The sequence below is a fragment of the Sus scrofa genome, chromosome 3, assembly GCF_054392235.1.
Source record: "Sus scrofa isolate SSC_HxYL_T2T_F1_AM1 chromosome 3, Sscrofa_HxYL_maternal_Yorkshire_Landrace_v2.0, whole genome shotgun sequence".
Lineage (NCBI taxonomy): Eukaryota > Metazoa > Chordata > Mammalia > Artiodactyla > Suidae > Sus > Sus scrofa.
This window is the reverse complement of record NC_139385.1, coordinates 123,872,909-123,900,542: the sequence shown is the minus strand read 5'-3', so window position 1 is coordinate 123,900,542 and position 27,634 is coordinate 123,872,909. Positions and strand designations below refer to the sequence as shown.

The following is a 27,634-nucleotide window of genomic DNA, read 5'->3' as shown; positions in this document are numbered from 1 at the left end:
CTGGAAGCAGAGTCAGTGGGACAGAAGGGGTTTTGTGGCTGGAGAGGCAGGCTCGACGGTGTGTCCACAGCATTGGACCATGCCAGGCACAAAACGCTTTCAACATGTGATTGAGACCCCGGAGCCTGGCAAGTGGGAGGTGAGACCCTTTCTTCCTGTTGGCCTTCTGGGCTGATTCCTAGAATCCTGTCTCATCGGGACTTCCCTCCACCCCAGGTTTCTGCTCCCCCCCTTCTCCTTCCCATCTTCCTTCCTGGTCTTCTTTCTTTTTTCTTTTTATTAAAGTGTGGTTGATTTACACTGATCTTCTTTCCCTAATAGGCCCAGAGTACCAAGTGCAGGCTAAATGCTGTGTGTGTGTGTGTGTGTGTGTGTGTGTGTAAGTCCTAGCACTGAGCCCACGGCCACTCCCACCTCCAATTCCGCAGGCCTGAATGAGGCTTTGCTCCCTGCCTGTAACCTTGTCCACCCCCTCCCTCTAGTTGTCCGGGTATGAGGCAGCCCTGCCAATCACGGAGAAGTCAAACCCACTGACCCAGGACCTGGACAAAGCAGATGCCAAGGAGATTGTTCGATTGCTGGGGCAGTGTGATGCTGAGATCTTCCAGGAGGAGGGGCAAGTCATGCCCACATACCAGGTGACCCAGCCCCATCCCCTGGACACTGCAAATAAAGATGCCAGCCCCAGCCCCAACCCCACCTCAACCTCTGCCCTCCCCGACCATGGTCCCTAATTTTTTGAAACTGGAGAGTGTCTCCACCTGACCCCTCACCCCTCCACCCACCGGCCTTTCCTTGGCTGCTGATGCCCGCCTGTTGCCTCCAGCGACTCTACAGTGAGTCCACTCTGACCACCATGGTACAAGTGGCTGGAAAAGTTCAGGAAGTGCTGAAGGTACCAACGCTCCATCCATGCCCTGCTTAGATGTGTGTTGCCCATCCTTGTCTCTTTCCTTCCTCTCCCTTTTTCCCCGTTGATAGAGCTTAGTCCTGCTTTCTCCGGGTCTTCCCTCTTGGATCCTTATGAATGTCTTACTAATGGACAGTAATTGTAATCACTCTTACTGCCTATGGCTTTGTAACCCGCCCTGCGCTTTCATCCGCGTTACCATCACAAAAACCTGGGCAGGTGCTCTTATTGTCTCTGCGTTGTTTTTTTTTTTTTTCCCCAGATGGGAAAACAGAGACTTAAGATAATCACTGTAGCTTGCTCCAATACATCGCGACTAACAGTTGCACAATTATGCCGAGTCTGTCTCCCTGTCCGTCTGTCTGTCTATTTAAAGATGACAAAGCTGCTTTCAGCTCGTGCTGGAATAAGCAAGGGTTTGAATAAGTAGCTAAGGTGGGGGTGGGGTGGGGGGGTGTCACACCGAAGTTTCTTGAGCGAATCCAAGGGTCTTTCTGCTACACCATCCTCTCTGTTGTGCTTGCTTTTGGGGTAAGAGGACAGTTCTGTTACTGATGAAGAAGAGAATATGTGGCCCTCGAGCTGAGCTGGGTCCTGGAGACCTGGGCATTTTTCTCTTCTCAGGAGCCTGAAGGGGGGCTGGTGGTGCTGAGTGGAGGGGGCACCTCTGGCAGGATGGCATTCCTCATGTCGGTGAGTACTCTGATCCCCGGGTTGGCTCCCTCTGCCTTCTCTGGGTAACCCTCAGGACCCTAAAGCTCATCATAGCTAAGCTCCTAGGTGGACCCTTCTAGCTCTGGCTCTTTCTTCTCTAAAAGCTTCACCTCAGGAGTTCCTGTTGTGGCTCAGTGGTAACGAACCCAGCTAGGATCCATAAGGATGCCGGTTTGATCCCTGGCCTCACTCGGTGGGTTAAGGATCCAGTGTTGCTGTGAGCGGCAGCATCAGTCACAGACGCAGCTCAGATCCTGCGTTGTGTGGCTGTGGTGTAGGCCTGCAGCTGCAGTGCTCATTCAGCCCCTAGCCTGGGAACTTCCATGTGCCGCGGGTGCAGCCCTAGAAAGCAAACAAAGAAATAAAAGCTCAATCTCACCATGGAGTCCCGTTTCTTCTGAGCCCATCTGAGCTCCACCAGTCTATTGCTAGTGCCTCTACATCCCCCCCACACCCCATTAATCATCTCTAAGCCGCATCTTTAAGCATCAGATTCCAAGCAGTGTCAGCTTAAGCACTGACCTGGGAGAGTCATTATACAGCCTCTACCGTGTAGGTGTTGAAAATCCAAGATAACTGTTCCTTCCTTGTCATTCCTCCCTGATGTCCTCTCCCCCTTGGCAGGTCTCCTTTAACCAGCTGATGAGAGGTCTAGGACAGAAACCTCTTTACACATACCTCATTGCAGGAGGAGACAGGTAAGCCCAGCTGGCCTGTGCATATTTAGTTTGGCCTGCACCGTACTTGTTAGAAACTAAGTTTGAATGCTTTTACGTGGAGATGGTGACGGGTTCGCTTTGGTCCCTCCACTCCTTATTGCCTCAGACCTGGCCCACTTCTCATACATATGGGCCCCTGACTAACCCCTGTAGCTAGTTAGGTTTTTCCACCCTATAGGGTGTTTGTTGTGGTGCCCAAGAAATAGCAGGTGCTCGTTCAGTGCTAGTTTTCCCTTCATTCCCTTCTCTTAAAGCAGCCCTAATAAACCATAGGCTTCTGCTTCCCAACCAGTGCCACTGACCTTGAGTCTGTCCTCTTAGGTCTGTGGTGGCCTCTAGGGAGGGGACAGAAGATAGTGCCCTGCACGGGATTGAGGAGCTGAAGAAGGTCTGTGTTTTCCACTGGGGTTACGTCGATGCCCCAACATCCAGCCAAAGCCTATTCCCTCTCCTGCTCTTGGCCCTGACATCCCCACAAGTAGGTTTGTACCCTAGAATCCTTTTGGTGGCACCCACCTCACCCTTCCTCCTCTCCTAGGTGGCGGCTGGGAAGAAGAGGGTCATCGTCATTGGCATTTCGGTGGGACTCTCTGTGAGTGTGAGACAGGCTGGGTGGCCCAGTCTCCCCGGAGGGAAGGGGGGAGGGTGGAATAGCATGGAAGAGAAATCAACCACAATCGTCTAGCTGTAGCTAGAAAACAGGGTTTGCGTAAGGAATTTCGATTTTACTCTCACTAACGGGGATCCGGTTGTATGAATGTGGGACAAGGGGGGAAGGGATCCTGTCTCAGAATAACTGTGTGTCAGTCCGCCAGACAACCAGAACAGATGGAGAGGTCCGGGGGTCGGTGACTGACACCGGCGGGTCAATCCAGTGGGTGCCTGTCTTCGTAAATAACGTTTTATTGGAACACGGCCATTTGCGCTTACATGTGGTCCATGACCACTTTCTCAATTCAACAGGAGAGGTGAATAGTTGGACAGAGATCACAGGGCCCACGAAGCCGAAAATATTTGCTTTCTGGCTCTTTACAGCCAAAGCTGACCCCAGACCAGTCCTTTGCTGCTTCAAGGGCGGGCCTCACCCCAGCAGCTTCAGCATCACTTGGGATTTGTTAGAAAGGCAGAGTATCGGGCCTCTCCACCCCAGGCCCAGTGAGTCTGAATCTGCATTTTAGCACGTTTCCCAGGTAGTTTATTTGAGAAGCTCTGGACTAGAGGACCCCAAGTTTCCCCTTCACTCTGCAGCCCTGACTCTGGCTCTTAGAAGTCACTGAGCAGAAACTGGACCCCAGCAAGCGCTAGAAGTGGAATGAGGCACTCGAGAGCAGGACTCTGGCCTCATGGAACTTACAGTTTAGTTCAGTATTTTCTTTTCTTTTCCTTTTTATTTTTTTGGCCTTTTTGCCTTTTCTAGGGCCGCTCCTGCGGCATATGGAAGTTCCCAGGCTAGGGGTCCAATCAGAACTGTAGCTGCCAGCCTATGCCAGAGCCACAGCAATGCGGGATCCGAGCCACGTCTGCAACCTATACCACAGCTCATGGCAATGCCAGATCCTTAACCCACTGAGCAAGGCCAGGGATCGAACCTGAAACCTTATGGTTCCTAGTCCGATTCGTTAACCACTGTGCCACGATGGGAACTCCTAGTTCAGTATTTTCAAACGTTACCGTGCAGAAGATTTCCTGGGAGGAGCTGGTTGTAAATGTAGTCCCATGGGCTCAACACTTCCAATTTGGAACTGGTAGATTTTAACGGGGCCCAGGAACCTGCATTTAAACAAGCATGGGGGCGGGGATTCCGATGCACATGGTCCTCAGGCAGGACTCGAGTACCCCCCCCACCCCCGCCCCGTCCCCATCTTCATGCCCTCCTCTCTCTTCTTGCCACCAGGCTCCCTTTGTGGCGGGCCAGATGGACTACTGCATGGATAACCCAGCCGTCTTTTTGCCGGTCCTGGTTGGTTTCAACCCAGTGAGCATGGCCAGGTGAGCCTACTGTAATGAAAGGTGGTAACTGGCCAGACCCCCAGGGGAGGCGGGGAGGCAACCTAGGAAAACCAAGGGGACAGTCACTAAGGAGAGGGCAGGGCCAATCGGGTCTTGTTCACCAAATCTCAGAATATTAAATATGGGGTGTTGCTGAGCTGATGAGGTTTTTTGTTGATTGGTTGGTTGGTTGGGCTGACTTATGCTCTCCTTTCAGAAAGGATTGAGGGCAGCCAACAAAGGGTGTGTACACAAGAAGGCGTATGTTTGAAGCAGGGAGGGAGGCGTTCTCATTGTGGCTCAGTGGATTAAGAACCCGACCTAGCAGTGTCCCTGAGGATGCAGGCTGGATCCCTGGCCGCCCTCTGTGGGTTTAGAATCCAGGATTGCTGCAAGTTGCAGATGCGGCTCAGATCTGGCGTGACTGTGGCTGCGGCCTCATCTGTGGCTTCAATTCCACTCCTAGCCCGGGAACGTCCATATGCTGCAGGTGCAATGGTTTAAAAAAAAAAAAAGAAAGAAAGAAAAGAAAAGGCAGAGAGTGAATAAAACTAGATTCTGCAAACAAAATCTTTCTTCAAACAAGAATCAACAGCAGTTCCCATAGTGGCATCAGTGGTTAACAAATCTGACTGGGAACCATGAGGTTGCAGGTTCGATGCCTGGCCTTGCTCAGTGGGTTGAGGATCCGGCGTTGCAGTGAGCTGTGGTGTGGGTCGCAGAGGTGGCTCAGATCCCGCGTTGTTGTGGCTGTGGCGTAGGCTGGCGGCTACAGTTCTGATTCGACCCTTAGCCTGGGAACCTCCATATGCCACAGGAGTGACCCTAGAAAAGACAAAAAAAAAAAAAAAAAAGAATCAACAATAGTGAAGACCTGGACCATCCCTGATAATTTTTGCTACAACTCTGACCAAGAACAGACCCAAGAAAGAATAGAAAGAAAAGCTAAAGTTCCCATGTATCTTGGAAAAGATCTGCTTTGGAATCCAGTTGACCCTATGTAGGGATTTTGAGGAGTGTTTGTTATGGAATCGTGTTGCCAGCTGAGGAAAGGTTGGGTTGATTTCTGCCTTAGAAGGATGTTCATGTCGGTTCAGAGGCAGGAGGGGATTCACATTACCTAGAGAAGTTGAGTCCACGCCAGATCCGCTGACTTTCAAAGTATGAGGCGGCTATGCATTGATTTGTTTTTCGGAGCATATTCGCTGTAATGATCTGTCCCTCATTAATTATACATCAAAATCAATTACGGCATAAACTTGTCATGGTTCAATAACTGCTGTTAAAAGTTTTCAGCCTCCTGGGGTTGTGGGATAGAAATCCTATAAAATTGGATTGTGATGATCATTGTACAGCTATAAATGTAATAAATTCACTGAGAAATAAAAAAAGTTTTCAGCCTCTAAAAAATAAAATAAAGCAGGGGGAGAAGACGCAAGGAAAACGAGGGTCAGCGGATGGAATAGAGTCAGGAAAATGCATACCACAAAGATCTGCATTTCCTTTCTTTCTTTCTTTTCTTTTCTTTTTTTTTTCTGCTTTTTGGGGCCGCACCCGTGGCATACGGAGGTTCCCGGGCTCAGGATCAAATCAGAGTTACAGCTGCCGGCCTACACCACAGCCACAGCAACACAGGATCCTTAACCCACTGAGCAAGGCCAGGGATCGAACCTGCAACCTCCTGGTTCCTAGTCAGATGTGTTTCCACTGTGCCACGACGGGAACTCCAAAGATCTGTATTTTCATCTGAGGAGGGTCTCAAGCATTTTTTTCAAAGACGAGTAGCTGCTGAGTTTTGACTGGCTTCCTAGTCTCCTTTGCTGCCTTAAATTAGAGCCCTTTGTCCTTCATTCCAGAAGCTTCTTTGGTCCCCTCTGGCTACTCACATTCCCCCACCCTGTTCCCCTTTCCTGAGATCCCTGTGCCTCTAGTCACCTCCCTCTTACTCTCTGTCTAAATGGCCACTTTGATCTCAAAGAAGGCCAGTGTCGCAAACCAGTAATGCTCAGGCGTGATCCTGTGGATGCCCTGCCTTGAGACTGTTAGGAAAAAGGAGAGAAATTCTTATGTGGGAGGTCTGATGTGGTAGGTTCGGGGTAAGGCCCTGATATATCTAATTTTTGGAAGCATCGCTAGAGATTCTGCTGCACAGCCAGGCTGGGAAAGCTCTGCTAAATAAACCATTGGAGTGGGCTGCCCCGTGAAGCTGAGGGCTTCCCGTCCCTGGAGGTATTCCCGCCGAAGCTTGGTGATTACTCGAGAGCAGCTTGGTGTATTTAGTGGTGGTCTCTGGGAGAGGGACAGCTGAGTTCTCTCTGAGCTCCTTTTTAAACTCCCAGATTCCAGGCCGTGTAGTGTAATTCACACGAAGGTGTAAAAGAGCCTGATCTCTTTTAATGGAGGACTTTCCTTCACCACAAATATATCTGCTGCAGTGGATGCTAATTTCAGGCACTATGACTAAGTGAAATGAAGGATTTCAAACAATGCAGGCGTGGAGATCTTCCAGTTGTTCCTTAAATCAGTAGCTCCCCAACTTGGCTGATCTTCAGAATTGTCTGGGAAGTTTTTTAAAAATATAGATCTGGGGAGCTCCGTGCCAGAACTATTGAAATGCCCTCTCAGGGTGGGCATGGAACCCAGACATGGGTCGTTATTAAAAAACCAAACCTCTGTAGGTAGTTTTGATAACCAGCCAAGTCTGGGAGTCTCAGTTTTCAACCGCACAGTGAACACTGACTCCGCTCTCTGCTGAGGCTTCTTTTCTGTCTTAGGTCTCTAGGAAGTGTCAGAAGTAGTTTGAGGACAAATGATAGGAAACACTTTACCCAATGGGTGTGTTACATGTGCCATGTATTCACTGCAGAAATCCGAGGGATGGGAAAAAAAATAAAAATAGTTCAAGAAGGGATGGAACCTTTGTAGGAATGCAATGATAACAGCAAGCGTGGGAGGCCATAGACAGAAGGAACTCTTTGAGGTCCTGCCGTGATGCGTGATTCACCAGTGATCCCCTTTCAAAGCCAGGGGAGCCAACTGCAGAAGCTCCCCGCTCTTTGAGATCTCTGGGTTGCGCCTGAGCTGAGGGCAAGCCTGTTGCCCTCCTCATCGGCACCTTGTTTTGTTCCTGATCGATTTCTTCAAGGGATGTCTCCTTACTGTTTGTTGCTTCACTTCCTATCTTGCAGCTTGGTTCTTTCAGTGGCAACTGTTACCTCTTCCCTCGGGTAGCAAGGGGTTCACAGTTTGGACAGATTCTAGAATATGTTTCTTGGAACGGGAAAGGCTTCCGACGGACCCTAAGACGGAAAATATGATGGAGATTTTGAGATATTCGGATGATAGGCATTTTCCCAGGGGCTTGCAGAGGGTGCAGCTCGTGTGGTCATGGCCATAGGACCTGCACGAGGACCAGGACACAGAGTTCTGGGCTCGGGCTGGAACATCACACTCGAGTGTTGGCTTTGCTCTGGGCTTAAACTGCTGGATGTTTTTTTAAGCCTCATCCATGTGGTTCAGGGACACAGCGGCTGCTATGAGCATCAGAGCACATCTCTCTAGGAAGTGGTTGACCTCTGACCCCTACCCCAGGGTGGTCTTTGATCCCAGCTCCCATCCAGGGCCCTTCCTTTAGATCCTCACAGATGATAATTCCCCCCTCTGTCTCTCTGTGGGCCCCAGAAATGACCCCATTGAAGACTGGAGTTCAACGTTCCGGCAAATAGCAGAGCGGATGCAGAAACTGCAAGAGAAACAGGAAGCTTTTGTGCTCAATCCTGCAATTGGGGTGAGACCTGCCCCCTCCCCTCCCCCGTGTCCCTACTTAGGGCCTCCGATTTTAGGTTCTGTTACATCTTGTCTAAATTCCTGGTGTTGTGTGTCTACTAAAATGTTGTAAATCGAACCCTATTTTCTCATTTTGTTTTTCCCCTTAAGATGTTTTATTTCCATTCTGACCTTGTCTCTTGAGTCAGTCATCATTAAACACTTAAATGGTCCAGGGCAGTTTCTGTTTAAAGAAGCTCTTTTGAATCTGTGTGTAGAAAGTATTGAATAAGATAGTGAATTTCTTTTTGTGTCTTTTATACATTTAAATTTCAAATATGGGCTTTTAAGAAAACGTGATGCAGTTGCATTCCTCTGCCTTTCTAAAACTCTCCAAAATTGATGTGGGCCTTCTGAGCCTTCAGTGCGCCTGTTCTTTTTTCCTCTGGATGGTGGCTGCATCTCACTAGCATTGTCTGCCCTTCCTTTGACCTTACAAGGGCCTTAGCCGGATCCCTGCCCCTGCCCCTGCAGCCAGGGATGGGCACATCTGTGCCATTCTCCTTTTTTTTGGCTTTTTAGGGCTGCACTCATGGCATATAGAAGTTCTCAGGCTAGGGGTCAAGTTGGAGCTGCAGCTGCCAGCCTACAGCCACAGCAATGCGAGATCTGAGCCCTGTCTGTGACCTACGTCACAGCTCACAGCAACACCGGATCCTTAACCCACTGAGCGAGGCCAGGGATCATATTTGCATCCTCATGGGTACTAGTTGGGTTCGTTACTACTGAGTCACAACAGGAGCTCCTGTGCCATTCTCCTTGATCTTCTTTTTTTTTTTTGTCTTTTTTGTTGCTATTTCTTGGGCCGCTCCCACGGCGTATGGAGGTTCCCAGGCTAGGGGTCGAATCGGAGCTGTAGCCACCAGCCTACACCACAGCTCACGGCAACGCCGGATCGTTAACCCACTGAGCAAGAGCAGGGACCCAACCCACAACCTCATGGTTCCTAGTCGGATTCGTTAACCACTGCGCCACGACGGGAACTCCTTTGATCTTCCTTTTGTGAGATAGGAAGGCAGGGATTCCATGTGACACACAAGCTCTGTATCTTTCATCTTCCAGATGCTCATCTTTTCCTTTCTGTAGTTACTTACTTTTTTGTTGTTGTTGTTTTGTTTTTTAGGGCCACACCCATGGCATATGGAGGTTCCCAGGCTAGACGTCGAATTGGAGCTACAGCTGCCGGCCTACACCACAGACACAGCAACACGGGATCCAAGTGGCTTCTACAACCTACACCACAGTTCACAGCAACGCCAGATCCTTAACCCACTGAGGGAGGCCGGGGATCAAACCCTCAACCTCATGGTTCCTAGTTGGATTCATTTTCACTGCATCACAATAGGAACTCCTGCAGTTACTTACTTTTAATCTTCTTTTCTCAGACACTGCTTTTATCATTCTTTTTGCTGTAGTCTCTTTATCTGTTTGGTGTGTCATGGTGCATATCTGTACAATCACAATCAGAGGTTGCTTCATCGGTCTGTCCAAAGAACATGAAATGTGGTGTTTGGATTAACAAACTGCTTTTTATTTATTTAAAAAAAAATTTTTTTTTCTGGTCTTTTTGCCTTTTCTAGGGCCGCACCTGCAGTGTATGGAGGTTCCCAGGCTAGGGGTCGAATCGAAGCTGTAGCCGCTGGCCTCCACCACAGCCACAGCAACACAGGATCTGAGCTAGGTCTGCGACCTACACCACAGCTCATGGCAACGCTGGATCCTTAACCCACTGAGGGAGGCCGGGGATCAAACCCACAACCTCATGGTTCCTAGTCAGATTCATTAACCACTGAGCCATGATGGGAACTCCACAAAATGCTTTTTAAAAAATGGGGGGTGGATATGCCATGGGTGCGGCCAGGAAAGGAAGAAAAGTGGGGGATGGGAGTTCCCCTGGTGGCTCAGCAAGTTAAGGATCCAGTGTTTTCACTGCTGTGGCTCAGGTCATTGCTGTGGCTCGGGTTTGATCCCTGGCCTGGGAACTTCTGCACGGCCAAAAAAAAAAGTAGGGAATGTAGTGGGGAGAAAGTTCTTGTGGGGGGGGGGGGACGCTCTCTGAAAAACCCGTATTCTCAGCTAACAGGGGACCCAATGACTCTGGCTTCCTCTCCAGAGTCCTGAATGTACCATAGAAATGACCAGAGGAGGCCCTTTACTCCCTTTTCTCTTCTCGGTTAAGCCCTCGACCCATCATTCCTCCTTACAGCACATTGGGGGCCCCCAGTCCTACAAATGCGTGCCTAGTGGCCACTAACCAGCTCGCATGTCCAAGAGCCACTAACCAGGTTGCATGCACAGCGGTCACTAACTGGTGAACTCCAGGACTCTCCTTCTTCTCCCAATCTCCCCCTGGGTGTCATCGCTCCTCAGCCCGAAGGCCTCAGCGGCTGCTCCCGATTGAAAGGTGGAAGCGCTACCAAGGTCCTGCTGGAAACCCTGTTACTGGCAGCTCACAAGACTGTGGACCGGGGCATCGAGGCATCTCCGAGGTAGGGAGGACCCGGACCAGAGAGAGCTCAGAGGCAGGCAGCGGGTGGGAGCGTGCAGGTGGGGGAATGGCAGGTTTGGATCTGGAGACTGGGCTGGGAGCAGCAAGACGGAGGCCCTGCCCTTTCTACCCCGGGAAAGGCGCTGCCAGGTGGACGCTCTTGTCCCCATCACACAGTCACTGTCTGGTTTGTTTCCAGCAGACCCTGGATTCCTCGGGTCCAGACCTGCTCCCTGTGCCCGGCTGGGCCATGCAGAGCTAACCTAGCTCCCTCGTCTTTGATGTGGGGGTGCTCCAGGTCCTCAGTTGATCCTGCTGTGGACCCACTTCCCTTACCAGGGTCTCGCCGAGCTTCCACCCTGCTCACTTACCTCCTTGTCGGCTCTGCTCCCCTCCTCCTCCCGCTGTTCTAGATGCCCTGTCCCTTTCTGCTCTTGTCTTTTCTGCCTGCTGAAGCTCCCCCCTGCCCCTTGAGTGCCGGCTGGTCCATCAGGGACCAGCAGAACTTAGTCTTAAGGGAATCGTGCCTTCTTCAGGGTGGGAGGTGCCCAGGCTTTTTGAGTCGGGGGCACTGGGCCTGCCCTGGGAGCTGGTGGCCTTTCTCCCAGATGCCTTCTGGAAATCCTGCGGACATTTGAGCGGGCTCATCAGGTGACCTATAGTCAAAGCGCCAAGATTGCCGCGCTGATGAAGCAAGCCAGCACCAGGTGTGTAGACGTGTATTACGAGGGGGCAGTGGCCTGGACGGGGAATGTCCTGAGAGCAGGGGGGACTCTACGAGACATCTTACCATGGGGAGGGTAGCGGGTCTGTGTGATGGAGGGTCCGGGTAGGCTTTTGGTTGGTTTATTCCTGTGCTTTTCCATGTGTATCTTTCTCTGATCTCTGGACTTTTTTCCCCTGTGATCTCTCCTCTCGTGTTCTGACCTCTGACTCATTCTCAGCCTGGAGAAAAAAGGCCGAGTGCACCTGGTTGGCTGGCAGACTCTGGGCATCATTGCCATCATGGATGGAGTCGAGTGCATCCACAGTTTTGGTGCTGGTGGGACCCTAGTGCAGACTTTCTTCCTGATTCCTCCTGATCCCAACCCCTGGTCTGCTATCCACATTCTTCCCTCCAAGCCCTGGGTGCTCCTCCGTCAGTGGCCATCCTGCCTGTCTAAAGAGGCATTTCAGTCAAATGCTCCTTGCCTTGAACCCTGACTTGGTCCTTGATCCCTTAGCTCCCAGCCCCACGCCTAGCGCTGGCCTCCCACGAGTGTTACTCTCCATTCTGCACCCCACTTGCCACATTCCCCCCAGCCCCACTGACACCTCCCCAAGCCCAGACCCTTCCTTTCCCATGAAGCCCATCACGCCTCTCTCCCTGTCCTTGACCCTCCCAGATTTCCGAGACATCCGTGGCTTTCTCATTGGTGATCACAGTGACATGTTTAACCAGAAGGCTGAGCTCATCAACCAGGTGGGAAGAGGATGGGACGTGGGGAAGTTGTGAAGCTAACTGGTGTGCAGAGGGTGGGAGACAAGGGGAAAGTGGAAAGAGGTAGGGGGGTACCATGGGGTGGACCAGAGAAGGGAACACGGGTTAGAGATTGTGAGATGGGGGGGCGGGTAACACAGGGAGTGTGGAAAGCTCTGGATTCACCCCCTAAACCTGGCTCTGGTCCAGTGCTCCTCCACCACCTTGCTGTGTCATCTTGGGCAAAACACTTGACCTCTTTGAAATTTGATTGTTATGTCTGGGGACAAAAGCTCTGTGTTAGATGCTCTCTAGGGCCCTCTTTGGTCTCCAGGTCCATGTGCTGGAGTTTTTCATGGGAATTCCTCTCCCCTGTTTTTCTGCCCCAGGGTTCCCATTTCACCTTCTCCCAGGAGGACTTCCTGACTTCCATCCTGCCGGCCCTCACGGAAGTTGACACTGTGGTCTTCATTTTCACCCTGGATGGTGCGAGGGAAGCTGGGAGGGATGGGGTGAGGGGATGGAGGCAGCAGAGTGACTCAGAGGAACTATCGGTTTTCTGGGTCCGAGGGCCCCCGCTCGGAGGCAGGGACTGGAGCGTGTGCTCTGGACCCCAGGGAAGGAGGAGGAACAGCGGAGCATCCAGCCTTTCCACTCCGATGCCCTCTCCCCTTCCTAGACAACCTGGCCGAGGTGCAGACCCTGGTGGAGCAGGTGAAAGAGAAGACCTCCAACATCCAGGCCTTGGCACACGGCACTGTGGGGCAGTCCCTGCCGGTGAGGGTCCAGCCTCCGGGAGGGGGCCCGGGTGGGAGTTCCAGCAAGGCCTTCCTACAGATGACAATCCTGCCCCTCTCGCCGCCACCTCTGTCTTTCCAGACCCCTCTGAAGAAACTCTTCCCTTCCATCATCAGCATCACGTGGCCACTGCTTTTCTTCGAATATGAAGGGAACTTCATCCAGGTATGGGGGATGGGGAGGTAAGATCTGCAGTGGGGGGCACGGGGTTGAAAGCTTCGTGACTTCCTCCAAGCCAGCCGGGCAAGTTCTTGTGTTACCAGGTCACTAGTCAGAGTTTCCAAGTCAGTGGGCTACTGCATTCAGGTCTCTCTGGAAATACGCACAGTTCAGGATAGGCCGCCAACCCCTGGAGAGATACTCTTGGGTCCTTTGTCACAGCTTAATTGTCGATGCTATAGTCACCCGCACCATCCAAAAGCCTTTAAGGCATATTTTTTGCAAGTTGTCCTATGCCGAATTCACTGCAGATAATATTCCACTGATACAATCCCTGCTTACTAATGAAATGATGGTCCAGTACAAGCATTGCTAATAACTGTAGAACAATCACTTTGGATGCACGTTGTAGTTTAGAATTTGGAGAGGGCATCAGGACCTCTGGATGCCAGTTCAGCTCTGCTTCATGGCCCGAGAAAGAAAGAAGTTTCATGTCTCTGGTTCTGTTTTCTCACTTGACCCCCATCCATCCTCCAGGGGCAGAACCAGGCCCCTGAAGGGTTGCTCTGGAGGGAGACGTGGTCTCAACCATTATTCAAACCACCTCTTCCAAGAAGCTTCACAACTTGACCAGACAAGAGCTGGTATGCTCCCTACCTGCCCTCAGAACTCAGTCTTGGGAGCCCTGGGACGCAGGTTCGATCCCTGTCCTGGCACAGTGGGTGAGGGATCCGGTGTTGCTGAAGCTGCAGTTTAGGTCACAACTGTGACTCGGATCTTATCCCTGGCCTGGGAACTCCATACGCCTCGGGGTGGCCAAAAAAGGAAAAAATATATAGGGCAAAATATTTCACATATATTATCTCAGTTCTCTTAACAATCTCCTAAGAAATGTATGTCTAGCGTCCCCATTTCCCAGATGAGTAAACCGAAATTAGGAGATTAAGGGATTGTGGAGATCCCTTGTGTTGCAGCAGGTTGAGGGTCCAGTGTTGTTGCTGCAATAGCCCGAGTCACTGCTGTGGTGTGCGTTTGATCCCTGGCCTGGGAATCTCCACATGCCCCAGGCGTGGCCAAAACCGAAAACCAACAGCAACAGCCAAAAAAAAAAAAAAAAAAAAAAAAAAAAAAAAGAAAGAAAAAGAAAAAAGAGAGAGAGAGAAAGGGACTTCTCTTTGTGGCTCAGCAGTTAACCAACCTCACTAGGATCCATGAGGATGCAGGTTTGATCCCTGGCCTCACTCAGTGGATTAAGGATCCGGTGTTGGCATGGGCTGTGGTGTAGGTCACAGACGCGCAGCCCGGATCCCACTATTGCTGTGGCCAGTGGCTGTAACTCCAATTCGACCCCTAGCCCAGGAACTTCCATATGCCACAATTGTGGCCGTAAAAAAAAAAGCAAAAAAAAAGAGAGAAAGAGATTAAGGGGTTGTAATCATGACCATATGGCTAAGACAGGAGTCAGGATTTCAAGTCAGGTTTTGTGACCCTAAATCCATGGTTTATTTCACCATACAATATAAATTTCAATCATGTTCATGACTTGAAAAGATCCTTTTATTCATTCATTTGACAAATATTTTTAGAGTACCTATCACATGCCAAGTACTATCCCAGGGGTAGGGGATATAGTAGGGAATGATAATCTGTGATATTTTAAAGAACTGTATTTTTAAAGTAAATTATAATTATACTAGCAATGTATTATTGTCAAAGCTTTAGAAAATACGGAAATCAAAAGAAGGAAAAAAAAAATCCATAATCTACCTTCTTCCAAAAAAGCCTACTCAGACAAATTTTGGAGAATGTCCCTCTGCATTTTTGTGCATATGTAAATATATTTAAATAAAAATAGGATCACACTTGACATGCTGTTTTTAACTTCTCTTCATTTAAAATTAAGAACACCTTTCTGTATACCTTTCTTCTTTTTTTTTGTCTTTTTAGGGCCGTACCTGCAACATATAGCGGTTCCCAGGCTAGGGGTCAAATCGGAGCTACAGCTGCCAGCCTGCACTACCGCCTTAGCAATGCCAGATCTAAGTGGCATCTGTGACCTTCTCCACAGCTTGCAGCAACATTGGGTTCTTAATCCACTGAGCAAGGCCGGGGATTGAACCTGCATCCTCATGGATACTAGTTGGGTTTTTAACCCGCTGAGCCATACAGGAACTTCTGAACACTGTTCTTCTATATCTACATCATCATTTTTGATGTCAAAACAGTATTCCATGGTAGGGATGTACCATAATTTGATTAACCCAAGTGTCAGACATTATAGTTGCAATACTATGGCTTTTGTTAAAATGCTATACAGAATATCCTTATGCATACATTTGACTATTCATTAGGATAAACCACCAAAAGTGGGGTGGTTAAGGCAAAGGGTATGTAAAGTTTTAAGGCTTTTTGAAGGATATGGTCACCCCCAAAGAGGTTTATAAACAGAGTGTAAAATTGCCTTTTCCTGCACACCCTTAAAATACTGGGTAGCATTGTTCTTTTTAATCTTCACTAATCAGCAAAGCAAAATGAAAGCCATTTCAGTGTGTTTTTTTGTTTGTTTTTTGCTTTTTAAGGCTGTACCTTCGGCATATGGAAGTTTTTGGGCAAGAGATCAAATCGGAACTGCAGCTGCTGGCCTACACCACACAGTCACACCAGATCTGAGCCACATTTACAACCTACACCACAACTCATAGCAATGCCAGATCCTTAGCCTACTGAGTGAGGCCAGGGATTGAACCTGCATCTTCATGGATACTAGATGGATTTGTTACCACTGAGCAACAATGGTTAGTTTTTTTTATAGTTTATACTTCTTTCTTTCTTTCTTTTTTTTTTTTTTTTGGCTGCACCCATGGTGTATAGAAGTTCCTGGGCTAGTGATTGACCCCACACCACAGCAGTGACCCAATACCAGATCCTTAACTGCTGTGCCACAAAAAAACTCCAATATGTTTCTCTAATTATTATTATGGAGATTGGCTCCTTAAAGATATACATTGGCCACTGAGGGTTTTTTTTTTTTTTTTTTCATTGTACTTCTTCAGTTCTCTTGGGCATTTTCATCTGTTTTTGGGGGGAGGGTATTTTTTCCTTCTAATTTGTAAGAGGGACTGTATACATCAAAGATAGTAGCACTTTTTTTTTTCCTGTTCCATATTTCTTCCCAGTTTATTATTTTTTATTTCTCTGTTTTGAATGTAGAGACATTTTATTTATGTTTTTTACATAGTCAGGTCTATCAATTTGTGCGTGTGTGTGGTTTTTGTCTTTTGCATGATTCTGGTTTTTAATCTTTTCAAATATATTGCAATTGTTTGAAATAAGGAGGCTTCTTTTAGAGCTTATAAATCTTTGCTTGCGGAAATATTTTTGATGTAAACTCCACCCACACTTTTATTTTGAAAAATTTCAAATCTGCCGAAAAATTGCAAGAATAGTACAATGAATACCCATATGCTTTCCCCTAGATTCAAGCATTAGCATTTTACCACATCTGCTTCATCTCTCTTTTCCCCTGAATCATTTGAAAGATAATTGGAGATGTCATGATACTTGACGCAAATTACTGTGTTCCCTAAGAACAAGGGCATTTGCCTACATAATTACAACATAATTATCACACTCGAGAAGAAGGTAGTTAATATAACACTGTTATGACTATATTCAAATATTCCCCACTTATTCCTGTATTGTTTTTATTTTCCAGATCCAGGACCTGTTCAAGGATAATACATTGCATTTAGTTGTCATAGCTTTGTAGTTCATTTAATCTAGCTGACTTCCTCAGTCATTTTTGATGTCTTTCACGACATTGATATTTTTAGAAGTTTAGACCAATTGTTTTCCAGAATGTGCCTCTCACATTGGATTTGCTTGATTGTTTCTTCCTTACAGTCAGGTTACATTCCGGGGTCAGGATTCCAGCATCAATGAGCCTGTGCCTTTATCAGTGTGTCCCATGAGGAGGCCTCTGCTGTCAGTGTGTCCCTTTATTGGTGACGCACGTTGATCATTTGGTCAAGTGTGTCTACTAGATTTCTCCGTATCTTATTTCTCAGCAGTCTTTTGCCCATGGTTTTAGCATCCACTGATGAGTCTTCGTTGAATAAATGATTGCTATGATGGTTTTAAATGGTGATTTTTCTATTTCTAGCCTTCTGTCTACATTTATTAGTTGGCGTTCTTCTGTAAAGGAAATCTCTCTTCTCTTCCCGTCTTATCTGTATTTGTTTGTTTAGTATTGATATGGACTCATGAATTTTTGTTGTGGTGGTGAAGTGTGTTTTAATGCATTCCTGTCATTACTCATTTTAATGCTCAAAACGAGAGCTCATTCAAGCTGGCCCCTGTGTTCTTATGACACATCTATCCACATTAGCATTTGAACACTCTGCTGTGTTTCTTTTTACAAAAAAAAAATTCTCCTTTTCTCTTATGCAATATGTATACTCTTTTATGCCTTGCATTTTTGCTTAACAAGATATATTGAAAATCACTGCAGTTTATAAATTTCTTCATTATTTACATTTGAGTTTCTGTGTGTGTGTGTGTGTATCTACAATAGTTTACCTCCTCTGTAGGAGCACAAAAATGTTGGCCCTGGTTCATCTTGTGCTTTTCCTGGTTCCAGCCCTGGAATCAGTCATTTTCCAAGGAACCCTGGTTGTTAGTGAAGACTGGTGTTTAGAAAGTTAGGTGCTAGTTATGCTCAGTGCTACTGGTTTGTCTTTGCCTCTAAGCCCTTTCAGTAGAAAGAAAGAACAAGGAAATATATTCACATACATCCTCCTTCTCCTGTTTTCCTTTAGGGAGAAGGTTGATTTCCAGCATCATCAATATAGTTACCCTTTGCTCAATCCTACCGTAAATACCAAACAGGTTTGGAATTGCTCCCTTAATACCACTGTTGTTCACAAACGTACCAAGAAGTGTCAGGATTTTTGCGGTTCTTGTTGTCCTTTGAGCACATCCCTCTCAAGATAGATAAACGTGTTCAAAAGTCACTTGTATTACATTTTTTTCTTTCTCTTTGTGGTTATGTTATTAACGCGGTACAGTTAGGTTTCATTTATTTTTACTTGTTTTCAACTTTAGAGTTTTTTCAGCTTTTGCTCTAATTTTATCCTTTGATTATATAAAACGTAACATGACATAAAAGTCAGAACTGTATAAAAAGATGTCCCCATTTCCTTCGCTATTCCTTCCACCCCATTCCCACTCATCTCTGCAAATAGCCAATTTCATTAGTGACTGACATCCTCCTGTCTTTCTTTTTACAAAAAAAAAAGTGTGTGTGTGTGTATGTTTTGCATTTCTTTCTTATACAGGAAGCAGCGTACTATATATATATATTCTTTTGTGCTTTATTTAACAAGATATCCTGAAAATAACCGCATTCCAGTTTATAGAACTCTTTCTCATAATTTTTTACTTTTGGGTATGTTGGTTCATGTGCAAGGGTTATTTGTGTAGTCTCTTATGTAGGACATTTGGTTGTTTCCTATATTTTGATATTACCAATATTGATGCAGTGAGTGTGGTGTTCCCGTTGTGGCTCAGTGGTTAATGAATCTGACTAGGAATCATGAGGTGGTGGGTTCGATCCCTGGCCTCGCTCAGTGGGTTAAGGATCCGACGTTGCCGTGAGCTGTGGTGTAGGTTGCAGACGCAGCTCAGATCCAGCGTTGCTGTGGTTCTGGCATAAGCCAGTGGCTACAGCTCCAATTCGACCCCTAGCCTGGGAACCTCCATATGCCGCGGGAATGGCTCAAGAAAAAGCAAAAAGACCAAAAAAAAAAAAAAAAAAAAAAAAAAAAAAAGATGCACTGAGTATGCATGAATTTTTGTAATGTTAGAAGTAAACATTTCTTTGGGGTAAATTCCTCAAAGTAGTAGAGGTTAAATACATCCATGATTTTGGTAAATATTGCAAGGTTTCCTATCTTGCACCTGAAATATATCAGAATGTCTGCTTCCCTACAACCTCTTTGAAAATATTGTCAAGCATTTGAATTTTTCGCTTTTTTTTTTTTTTTTGCTTTTTAGGGCACCTGCGGCATATGGCGGTTCCCAGGCTAGGGGTCAAATTGGAGCTACAGCTGCCGGCCACAGCCACAGCCACAACAACGCAGGATCCCAGCTGCATCTGTGACCTACACCACAGCTCACTGCAATGCCAGATCCTTAACCCATTGAGCAAGGCCAGGGATTGAACCCGAAACCTGATGGCTCCTACTCGGATTCATTTCTGCTGAGCCACGATGGGAACTCCAAGCTTTTGAATTTTTCCAGTCTTATAGATAAGGTATTCTCCTTCTGTGTAGTTTTCATTTGTATTTCACTAATTATGCGTAAAGTTGAGAATCTTTTCACATGCTTAAGGGTCTTTATTTTTTTTGTGAACTGTGCGTTCATGTAAATATGTGAAATACACTCATTTTCTAATGATACTGTGGTCATCATTATCCCTTATTTATTTATTTTTGGTTTTTTGTTTATTTTTTTTCTTTTGCTTTTTAGGGCTGCACCCACAGCATGTGGAGGTTCCCAGGCTAGGGGTGGAATGGGAGCTGTAGCTGCTGGTCTACGCCATGGCCACATCAACACAGGATTCAAGCTGCATCTGCGACCTACAGCACAGCTCATGGCAATGCTGGATCCTTAACCCACTGAGTGAGGCCAGGGTTCGAACCTGCGTCCTCATGGATACTAGTTGGGTTTGTTAACTCCTGAGCCATGATAGGAACTCCCTCTCTCTCATTTTTAAACCATTTTTTAACTTGAAGTACATTTAATTTACAATGTTGTGTTAGTTTTAGGGGTTCAGCAAAATGATTTGTTTTACATATATATACATATATACATATATATTATTTTTTAGGTTTTTTTTTTCCATTCTCTCTTTTTTACATTTCGATTTTCAATTCATTAGGACCTTATCCTTTTTGTGAGTAAATATAAATAATCATTTTTTTCTTAACTTGAAAGTTCCCACTGTGGTACAGCCGGTTAAGGAGCCAGCATTGCTTAGGTCACAGCTGCAGCTCAGATTCCATCCCTGGCCAAGCAATTTCCATATGCCATGGGTGTGGCAAATTTTTTTTTTTAGTTTTAAACTTTTTAAAATTATAGCTAATTTACAATGTTGTGTTAGTTTCAGGTGTACAGCAAAGTGATTCTTTTTTTTTTTTTTTTTTTTTTTTTTGTCTTTTCTAGGGCCGTACCTGTGGCATATGGAGGTTCCCAGGCTAGTGATCTAATCAGAGCTGTTGCTGCCAGCCTACACCACAGCCACAGCAATGCGGGATCCGAGCCGCGTCTGCGATCTACACCACAGCTCACACAGCAATGCCAGATCCTTAACCCACTGAGCAAGGCCTGGGATCAAACCTGCATGGTTCCTAGTCAGAGTCATTAACCACTGAGCCACGATGGAAACTCCCAAAGTGATTCATTTACACATATGTACATATATATTCTTTTTCTGATATTTTCCACTATAGGTTAGTACAAGATATTGAGTAGAGTTCCCTGTCCTATACAGTAGGTCCTTGTTATCTGTTTTATATATAGTAGTGTGTATATGTTAATCCCAGACTATCATTAGTTTATTCTTGTGTATGGGGTGAGGTATGGACCCAATTTTACATTTTTCTAAAGGACTATCCAATTATCCATAAATATATATATATATATATATATATATATATATATTTTTTTTTTTTTTTTTGGCCACCCCATGGCATATGGAGTTCTGGGCCCAGGGATCAGATCTGAGCCACAGTTGCAATCTAAGCCACAGCTGCGGCACTGCTGGATCCTTAACCCTCTGTGCCAGGTTAGGGATCGAACCTGTGCCCCAGTCCCAGCAGTCCCAAGATGCTGCTGATCCTGTTGCACCACAGTGGGAACTGCCATGATCTATATTTTTAAAGTGCATCTTTACCTGAGTGATTTGAGATGCTACCTATATCAAATACTTAGTTCCCATGTGCATTGTTGTATTTCTGGATGTTCCGTTCTGTTCTGTCTATTGATGTGCTGGTACCATACTTTTTTTTTTTTTTTTTTTTTTGCTTTTTTAGGGCCACATTTGTGGCACATGGAGGATCCTGGCTAGGGATCGAATCAGAGCTGCAGCTGCCAGCTTATGCCACAGCCACAGCAATGTGGGATCTGAGCAGCATCTGTGACCTATACCACAGCTCACGGTAATGCTGTATCTTTAACCCACTGAATGAGGCCAGGGATTGAACCCGCATCTTCATGGATACTAGTTGGGTTCTTAACCTGCTGAGTCACAATGGGAACTCCTCCATACTGTTCGATTATAGAGACTTAATGGTATATTTGTCTAATAGGGTTACTCCTCCCTTCAGTACTCTTCTGTAGAATTGCTGCCCCTTTTTCATGTGAACTTTAAAATGAATGTGTTGGGGTTCCTATTGTGGCTCAGTGGGGTTAAGAAGCTGACTAGTATCCATGAGTATATGGGTTTGATCCCTGGCCTTGTTCAGTGGGTTAAGGATCCGGCACTGCCACAAGCTGCAGCTGTGGCTTAGATCTGGTGTTGCTGTGGTTGTAGCTCCAATTTGACCCCTGGCCTGGGAACTTCCATATGCTGTAGGTGCAGCCCTAAAAATAAATAAATAAATAAACAAATAAATAAATAAATAAATAAAATAATAAAATGAATGTGTCTAGCTTCAAATTACGTAAAATTTAAAATATTTTGTGTTCATGGCAATTAGTGGTAAAAATGGTTAGTGATAGAAGTGGTCAATGATATAACCCAGATTTAATTGATCTCACTCCCACAGGGCAGTGTGACATGCAGCCTGCAGTGTCAGTACTGCATACTGGCTGGTCACAAAATGTCATTAAATCACACTGATTATAGTCACTAATTCTAGTTAGCTTTTATCCCCTCTATTTTGCATTGACATATATATATATATATATATATATGGCTTTTTAGGGCCGCACCTGTGGCATATGGCAGTTCCCAGGCTAGGGTTCGAATTGGAGCTGCAGCTGCTGGCCTACGCCACAGCCACAGCAATGCAGGATCTGAGTAGCATCTGCGACCTACACCACAGCTCACAGCAACACCGGATCCCTGACCCCTGAGCGAGGCCAGGGATCAAACCGGCATCCTCATGGATACAAGTTGGATTAATTTCCACTGCACCACAATGGGAACTCCAGATTTCTGTTCTTATACTCAGTGTCTTTATCGATCACGTGTTAAGTATTTTCAATACAGCGGTGTGTGTGTGACCAGCTATTTATAGAGTTCGAGCATACGGAGGTAGAAGTAGTAGCATCCTGTTTCCTTGGCCTGGCCAGGACCAAGTAATTAATCCTCTCAATTCCTTTACTGGACTCCTTTTGCCCTCAAAGCTCAAGAGATGAGGGCCAAGGACAGGTGATAGGTATTTGCACAGGACCGCGTTCCTGTGCAGCGTTTCAGTTTTCCAAGTGCTTTCACATCTGTTGTCTCATTCATCCAAAAAATGCCTGGGGCAGAGGCATTCTTGTCACTAAATCACAAGAATTGGATTTGGGTCCTGATTCTGCGTCTCACTATCTAGTTATTTCACGTCTGACCTCTAGTTTCCACCTATGGAGAAACAGGGATAGGAGAAAACCTCCTTCACAGGGTTGTTATAAAGGTTAAATTGAATTAATTTTTCAACGAACATGTATTGATCAGTAATCATGTGTCAGTCATTACCAAAAATACCAGGGCTCTGGAGTAGAACAAGACACCAATCTCTGCTCTCCAGGAGCCTTGGGTTTAGTGGAACAAATCCCAGGGTACCTGAGGAAGAAGGAAGATTTCTGTCTACCATGGGTCAAAAACACACATGTGTGAAGCCACCAGGTTTGCCTGGGGTAGCCCTGGTTTACAATGACTGTCCTAACATTTAAACCCTGAGCTGGCCAAGCAAATTACGTCCTGCATTTTGATCCCTGGATTCCCGCCTGATGATAAGGCCCCGATCGTGCTGCTGTTCTAGTGTCTTCTAATTTTCCATACCCCCATATGTCTGCTCTATTTAGAAGTTCCAGCATGAGCTCAGCACCAAGTGGGTGCTGAATACTGTGAGTACAGGGGCCCATGTGCTCCTTGGGAAGATCCTCCAAAATCACACGTTGGACCTCCGCATTCGCAACTCCAAGCTCTTCTGGAGGGCACTGTCCATGCTGCAGGTAGGACATGATGGGATGGGGCTGCCGGGGGGCGGGGGGGGGGGCGGCCTGGCCTCAGTGCTGAGGCTGCTGTAGGAGGGCATATTTCAGAGGTATGGAGATGTTGTCGGGATAAGGCTGACTTTTCTCCTCTGCCTCTCCTCCTCCTTCTGTGAGGCTCATCCTTCCCTTTGAGAAGTGTGTGTGCACCCATGGGTGTGTGTTTATGAAATTATAACTCTCAGGCAAGTGTCTTTTGGTTACACGTATGTGACAGAAAAGGCCAGTTCATAACTGGTTTAAGCTGAACGAGGCTCGTGGAACCGAACCGTCCCAGGTTGAGCTGGATACTCAAAACGATGTGCTCCGGAACTTTCAGTTCTGCTTTCCTCTGTGTTGCTCTCATCCTCAGGCAGGTTTTCCCCATTAGGTGGCAGATTGGCCACCAGCAGTGCCAGCCTCACATCCCACCAGTTTCGCCACCCTGGTGGAAGGAGAGTTCATCTGTCCCTGGGATTCAGGCAAATACCTGGGGGAGGATTCTCATTGGCTCGTCTTGGGTCACATGCCTATCCCTCAGCCAATCACTGTTCTCCAGGGTGAAAGCCGCTCTCTGCCTAGTCCTGGGTCATTATCTCCCCCTTTAAGATGGCAGCAGACAAAGGGGTGGGAAATGAGCCTTAATCAAAGAGTATGGCCCGAGAATGGGGGAGGGATAATTCCCCAGAGGAAGATCAAGGTGCTGATACCAGGAGAAGAAAGAATGGATGCTGAGCAGACAGCACAACAGATGTTGTGAAAGTAGGATTACCAGATTTAGCAAAGAAAAACTCAGGACATTGGTTACAATAGAATTTCAGATAAATAAAGAATACTTTTTAGCATAAGTATATCCCACGCAATATTTGGGACATACACTAATTTTTTCATTATTCATTTGAAATTCCAGTTTAACTGGGTGTCATATTTTTATTGGCTAAATCTGGCAACACTACATGAAAGGAATCAATGAGCATTTAGCAAGCAGCCACCAGGTCCCTAAAACAAACTTCTCAAATGAGTGAACCAACCAACCAACTGGGGTGGGGGGGGGGAATTCTTTATACTCTTCTAGTTCCTGGATTGGGGTGGGTAGGGGAGCCAGAGCTATGTGGAGGGCTCCCCCCACCCCCGGCCATCCCAGTGTGGCCCAACTAAAGGAGGAGAGACAAAACTGACACTTGAAACAGAGAACAATTAAGTATCAAATTGCATGATCCTTACTGGAGGCCACTAGAACTTCAAAGAGGGTAGGGTCTGTTTGCACTATACCAAAACACAAGGCGTCATGGAAGAGGTGACATTTGAGCTAAGCTCATTGGTTATGGCTAGGTGAAGGCAGAAGGCATTCTTTTTTGAAAGAACATTAGCCAAGGCCCAGAAGGGGGAACCAGGCATGGAATGTGGGGGACACAGGTCTGGAGAGTCATTTTGCAGAGTAGTGGGGGATTATGAGGGAGCAGGAAGGAGAGAAAGCCAGACAGGAATTTGGACTTGCCAAATGTAGACAGACGGTGCTGCCCAAGATGGTAGCCACCAGCCATATGTGGCTATGGAGCATTTGAATTGAACCAAACTCTAAATTTTATTTAAAAACCGAAGCAGTGTAATTTTTTAACCATGTTATTTTGGTAGAACTATATTTCACTTTTACATTGAAACTCAGCACCTGAATTGAAATGTGCTGTAATTGTGTAATACAGCTGGATTTCAGACATAGTACAAAAAATTTGTAAAATATCTAATAATACTGTTCTTATGTCAAAATAATATTTTGAATACATTGGATTAAATAAGATGTGATCAAAAGTAATTTCACCTGTTTCTATTTTTTTTTTTGTCTTTTTTGGGCTACACCTGCAAAAGTCGAATCGGAGCTACAGCTGCTGGCCTATGCCACAGCCACAGCAACACCAGATCCGAGCTGCATCTGTGACCTACACCACAGCACATGGCAATGCCAGATCCTTGACCTGCTGAGCGAGGCCAGAGATCAAACCTGCAACTTCATGGTTCCCAGTCGGATTCGTTTCCTCTGTGCCACGATGGGAACTCCTCACTTGTTTCTTTTTTAAAGACATACTAGAGGGAGTTCCCTGCTGGCTCAGCAGGTTAAGGATCTGGCATGGGTTCAATCCTTGGACTGGGAACTTCCGCATGCCGTGGGCATGGCCAAAAAAAAATAAGGCAGTACTAGAATTTTTTTTTTTTTTAATTTTTAGGGCTGCACTCATGGCATATGGAGGTTCCCAGGCTAGGGGTCTAATCAGAGCTGCAGGCGCTGGTCTGTGCCACAGCCACAGCAATGCCAGATCCGAGGCGTGTCTGCGACCTACACCACAGTTCACGGCAATGCCAGATCCTTAACCCACTGAGCGAAGCCAGGGATCAAACCCTCAACCTTATGGTTCCTAGTCGGATTTATTTCTGCTGCGCCACGATGGGAACTCCAGAAAACTTTAAATTACATATGTGACTCACATTAAATTCATATTGGACAGCGTGAAGCTAGACAAAGAGAAGCAGGGTGATGAGAAAATAGAAGCAGTGTTTGCAGATGAACAGTCTTGACAGTAGCCCAAGGAATGGATATGGTTAGGGAGGAATCCAGAAGTGAATTCAGTTGAAGGTTACCGACCTTTGGGGTTGGTGGGACATGGCTGAAAATGGGACCAATTTGCCATTAAGTCTTTAGTTTAACCCAGCCCATCAGGGTCCACCAACTTTCCTTTACCCCTGGGGGTTGTGAGCGTGGGATGGCCTACAGAAAGGAACTCTCTACACCTGGCCTTTGAGGTCCCGGCCTCCCACTTTCCTGCCTCTTTCTCCTCCCTTGACCCCCTTCTCAGCTCCCCTAGCCTTCTAGCGCAACGCTGACCTTCCCACTTCTCCCACAGCGGTTCTCCGGGCAGCCCAAGGCTCGATGCATCGAGAGCCTCCTGCAGGCGATCCACTTCCCTCAGCCACTGTCAGATGATGTTCGGGCAGCCCCCATCTCCTTCCACGTCCAGGCTGCAGACAAGAAGGAACAGGTATCTCGCCACCTGGCAGCCATTTAGCAAACGCCTGCAGGGTACTTACGAGTCCGGCACTTAGCTTGGTGCTGGGTTGGCAAAGCTCCGTGACCCTCTGCCCACAAGCTCCCAGTCCATGCAGGAGATGTGACTGTGACAAGTAGTCACAGAGCTGTGAAAAAGTACTACAGGGGTGCAGAAAAGGGGTCTTCAGTTTTGCCTAGGCAGGGAGTCAGGAAAGAGAGGGGGCAGGGGTCTTTGAACTAGGTTGGGAGCCAGGTCTTGATGAGTAGGAATTTTCTGGGTCAGGATGAAGGCTTGTCTCTGCTCTCGACTCACCTAATTCCAGTTTCTGGTCTTCCATAACCCCCTTCTGTTCCTGCATCCAGCCTGGTAGCTTCTGACGCCCACACCCAACGCTCTGGCTGCTCCCGGCTCCTTCCTCCGCCGGCTCCTTCCTCACTCTCCCAGGCCTCAGTTCTCCCCGCCTCTTCCCCGACAGGTGATCCCCATAGCCTTGCTGAGCCTCCTGTTCCGGTGCTCCATCCCCGAGGCCCAGGCGCACCTGGCCGGAGCCCCCTCTGTCTGTGAGGCCGTCAGGAGCGCCCTCACTGGGCCGGGACGGAAGCGCAACGCGGATGCCCTGGAGACCCTAGAGCCTGCCCTGCCGTGAGCTGGTGTTGCTGGGCGAGTGGAGGGGGCCAGCCCAGCGCTGCTCGCGGGGACTCGTTGGGCCAGCGACACGTGTGGTGGGAGGAGAGGCCCAGTGTCTGGGAGCACCAGCCCCCCGGGGCGGGGGCGGGAGAGACAGTCTGCCTCAGGGAGATCGTGCTCTTCCCTGGTGGGTCCGCTTCCCTGGCAAAGTCTGATTTCAGAAATAAAACGGAATGTCTTGTTTTGAAAAGTGAACTTTCCAAACTCAGCAGATCAAAGTCAGTAGATCAGAGGTGGGACGAGATGGGTGGCATGGGTTGGTCCCAACAGCAGGTTTGGTTTTTTTAGGGCCACACCCTCGGTATATGGAGGTTCCCAGGCTAGGGGTCCAATCAGAGCTACAGCTGCTGGCGTACACCACAGCCATGGCAACTCGTGATCTGAGCTGCATCTGTGATGCACACCACAGCTTGTGGCAATGCCAGATCCTTAACCCACTGAGTGAGGCCAGGGATTGAACATGTGTCCTCATGGATGCCAGTTGGATACATTTCCACTGAGCCACAACGGGAACTCCAGGTTTGTTTTATTTTTTCCTTCTCCACCTGCCCTCCAACCCCGTTTCAGTGGTCACTGATCCAAACCTTATTCTAGCATCGTTAT

General features: G+C 47.3%; 1 protein-coding gene across 2 annotated transcripts; it reads left to right on the top strand.

Annotated features, from left to right (window-relative positions):
• The first annotated feature begins 22 nt into the window (after window positions 1-22).
• Window positions 23-27,221, top strand: GCKR (glucokinase regulator). Of its 2 annotated transcripts, none has more exons than XM_003354890.5 (19): window positions 23-139; window positions 483-638; window positions 827-895; window positions 1,535-1,603; window positions 2,249-2,322; window positions 2,665-2,731; window positions 2,882-2,935; window positions 4,238-4,332; window positions 8,014-8,119; window positions 10,528-10,646; window positions 11,254-11,352; window positions 11,590-11,687; window positions 12,031-12,107; window positions 12,494-12,590; window positions 12,784-12,881; window positions 12,984-13,067; window positions 23,136-23,285; window positions 26,201-26,335; window positions 26,820-27,221. In XM_003354890.5, the coding sequence occupies exons 1-19, from the start codon at window positions 80-82 to the stop codon at window positions 26,988-26,990; spliced, it is 1,878 nt and encodes a 625-aa protein (XP_003354938.3). In that variant the 5' UTR covers window positions 23-79; the 3' UTR covers window positions 26,991-27,221. The 2 variants fall into 2 exon arrangements, with proteins under 2 accessions (XP_003354938.3, XP_013843384.3); XM_013987930.3 differs by having other exon boundaries at window positions 10,480-10,646.
• Window positions 27,222-27,634: the final 413 nt, after the last annotated feature.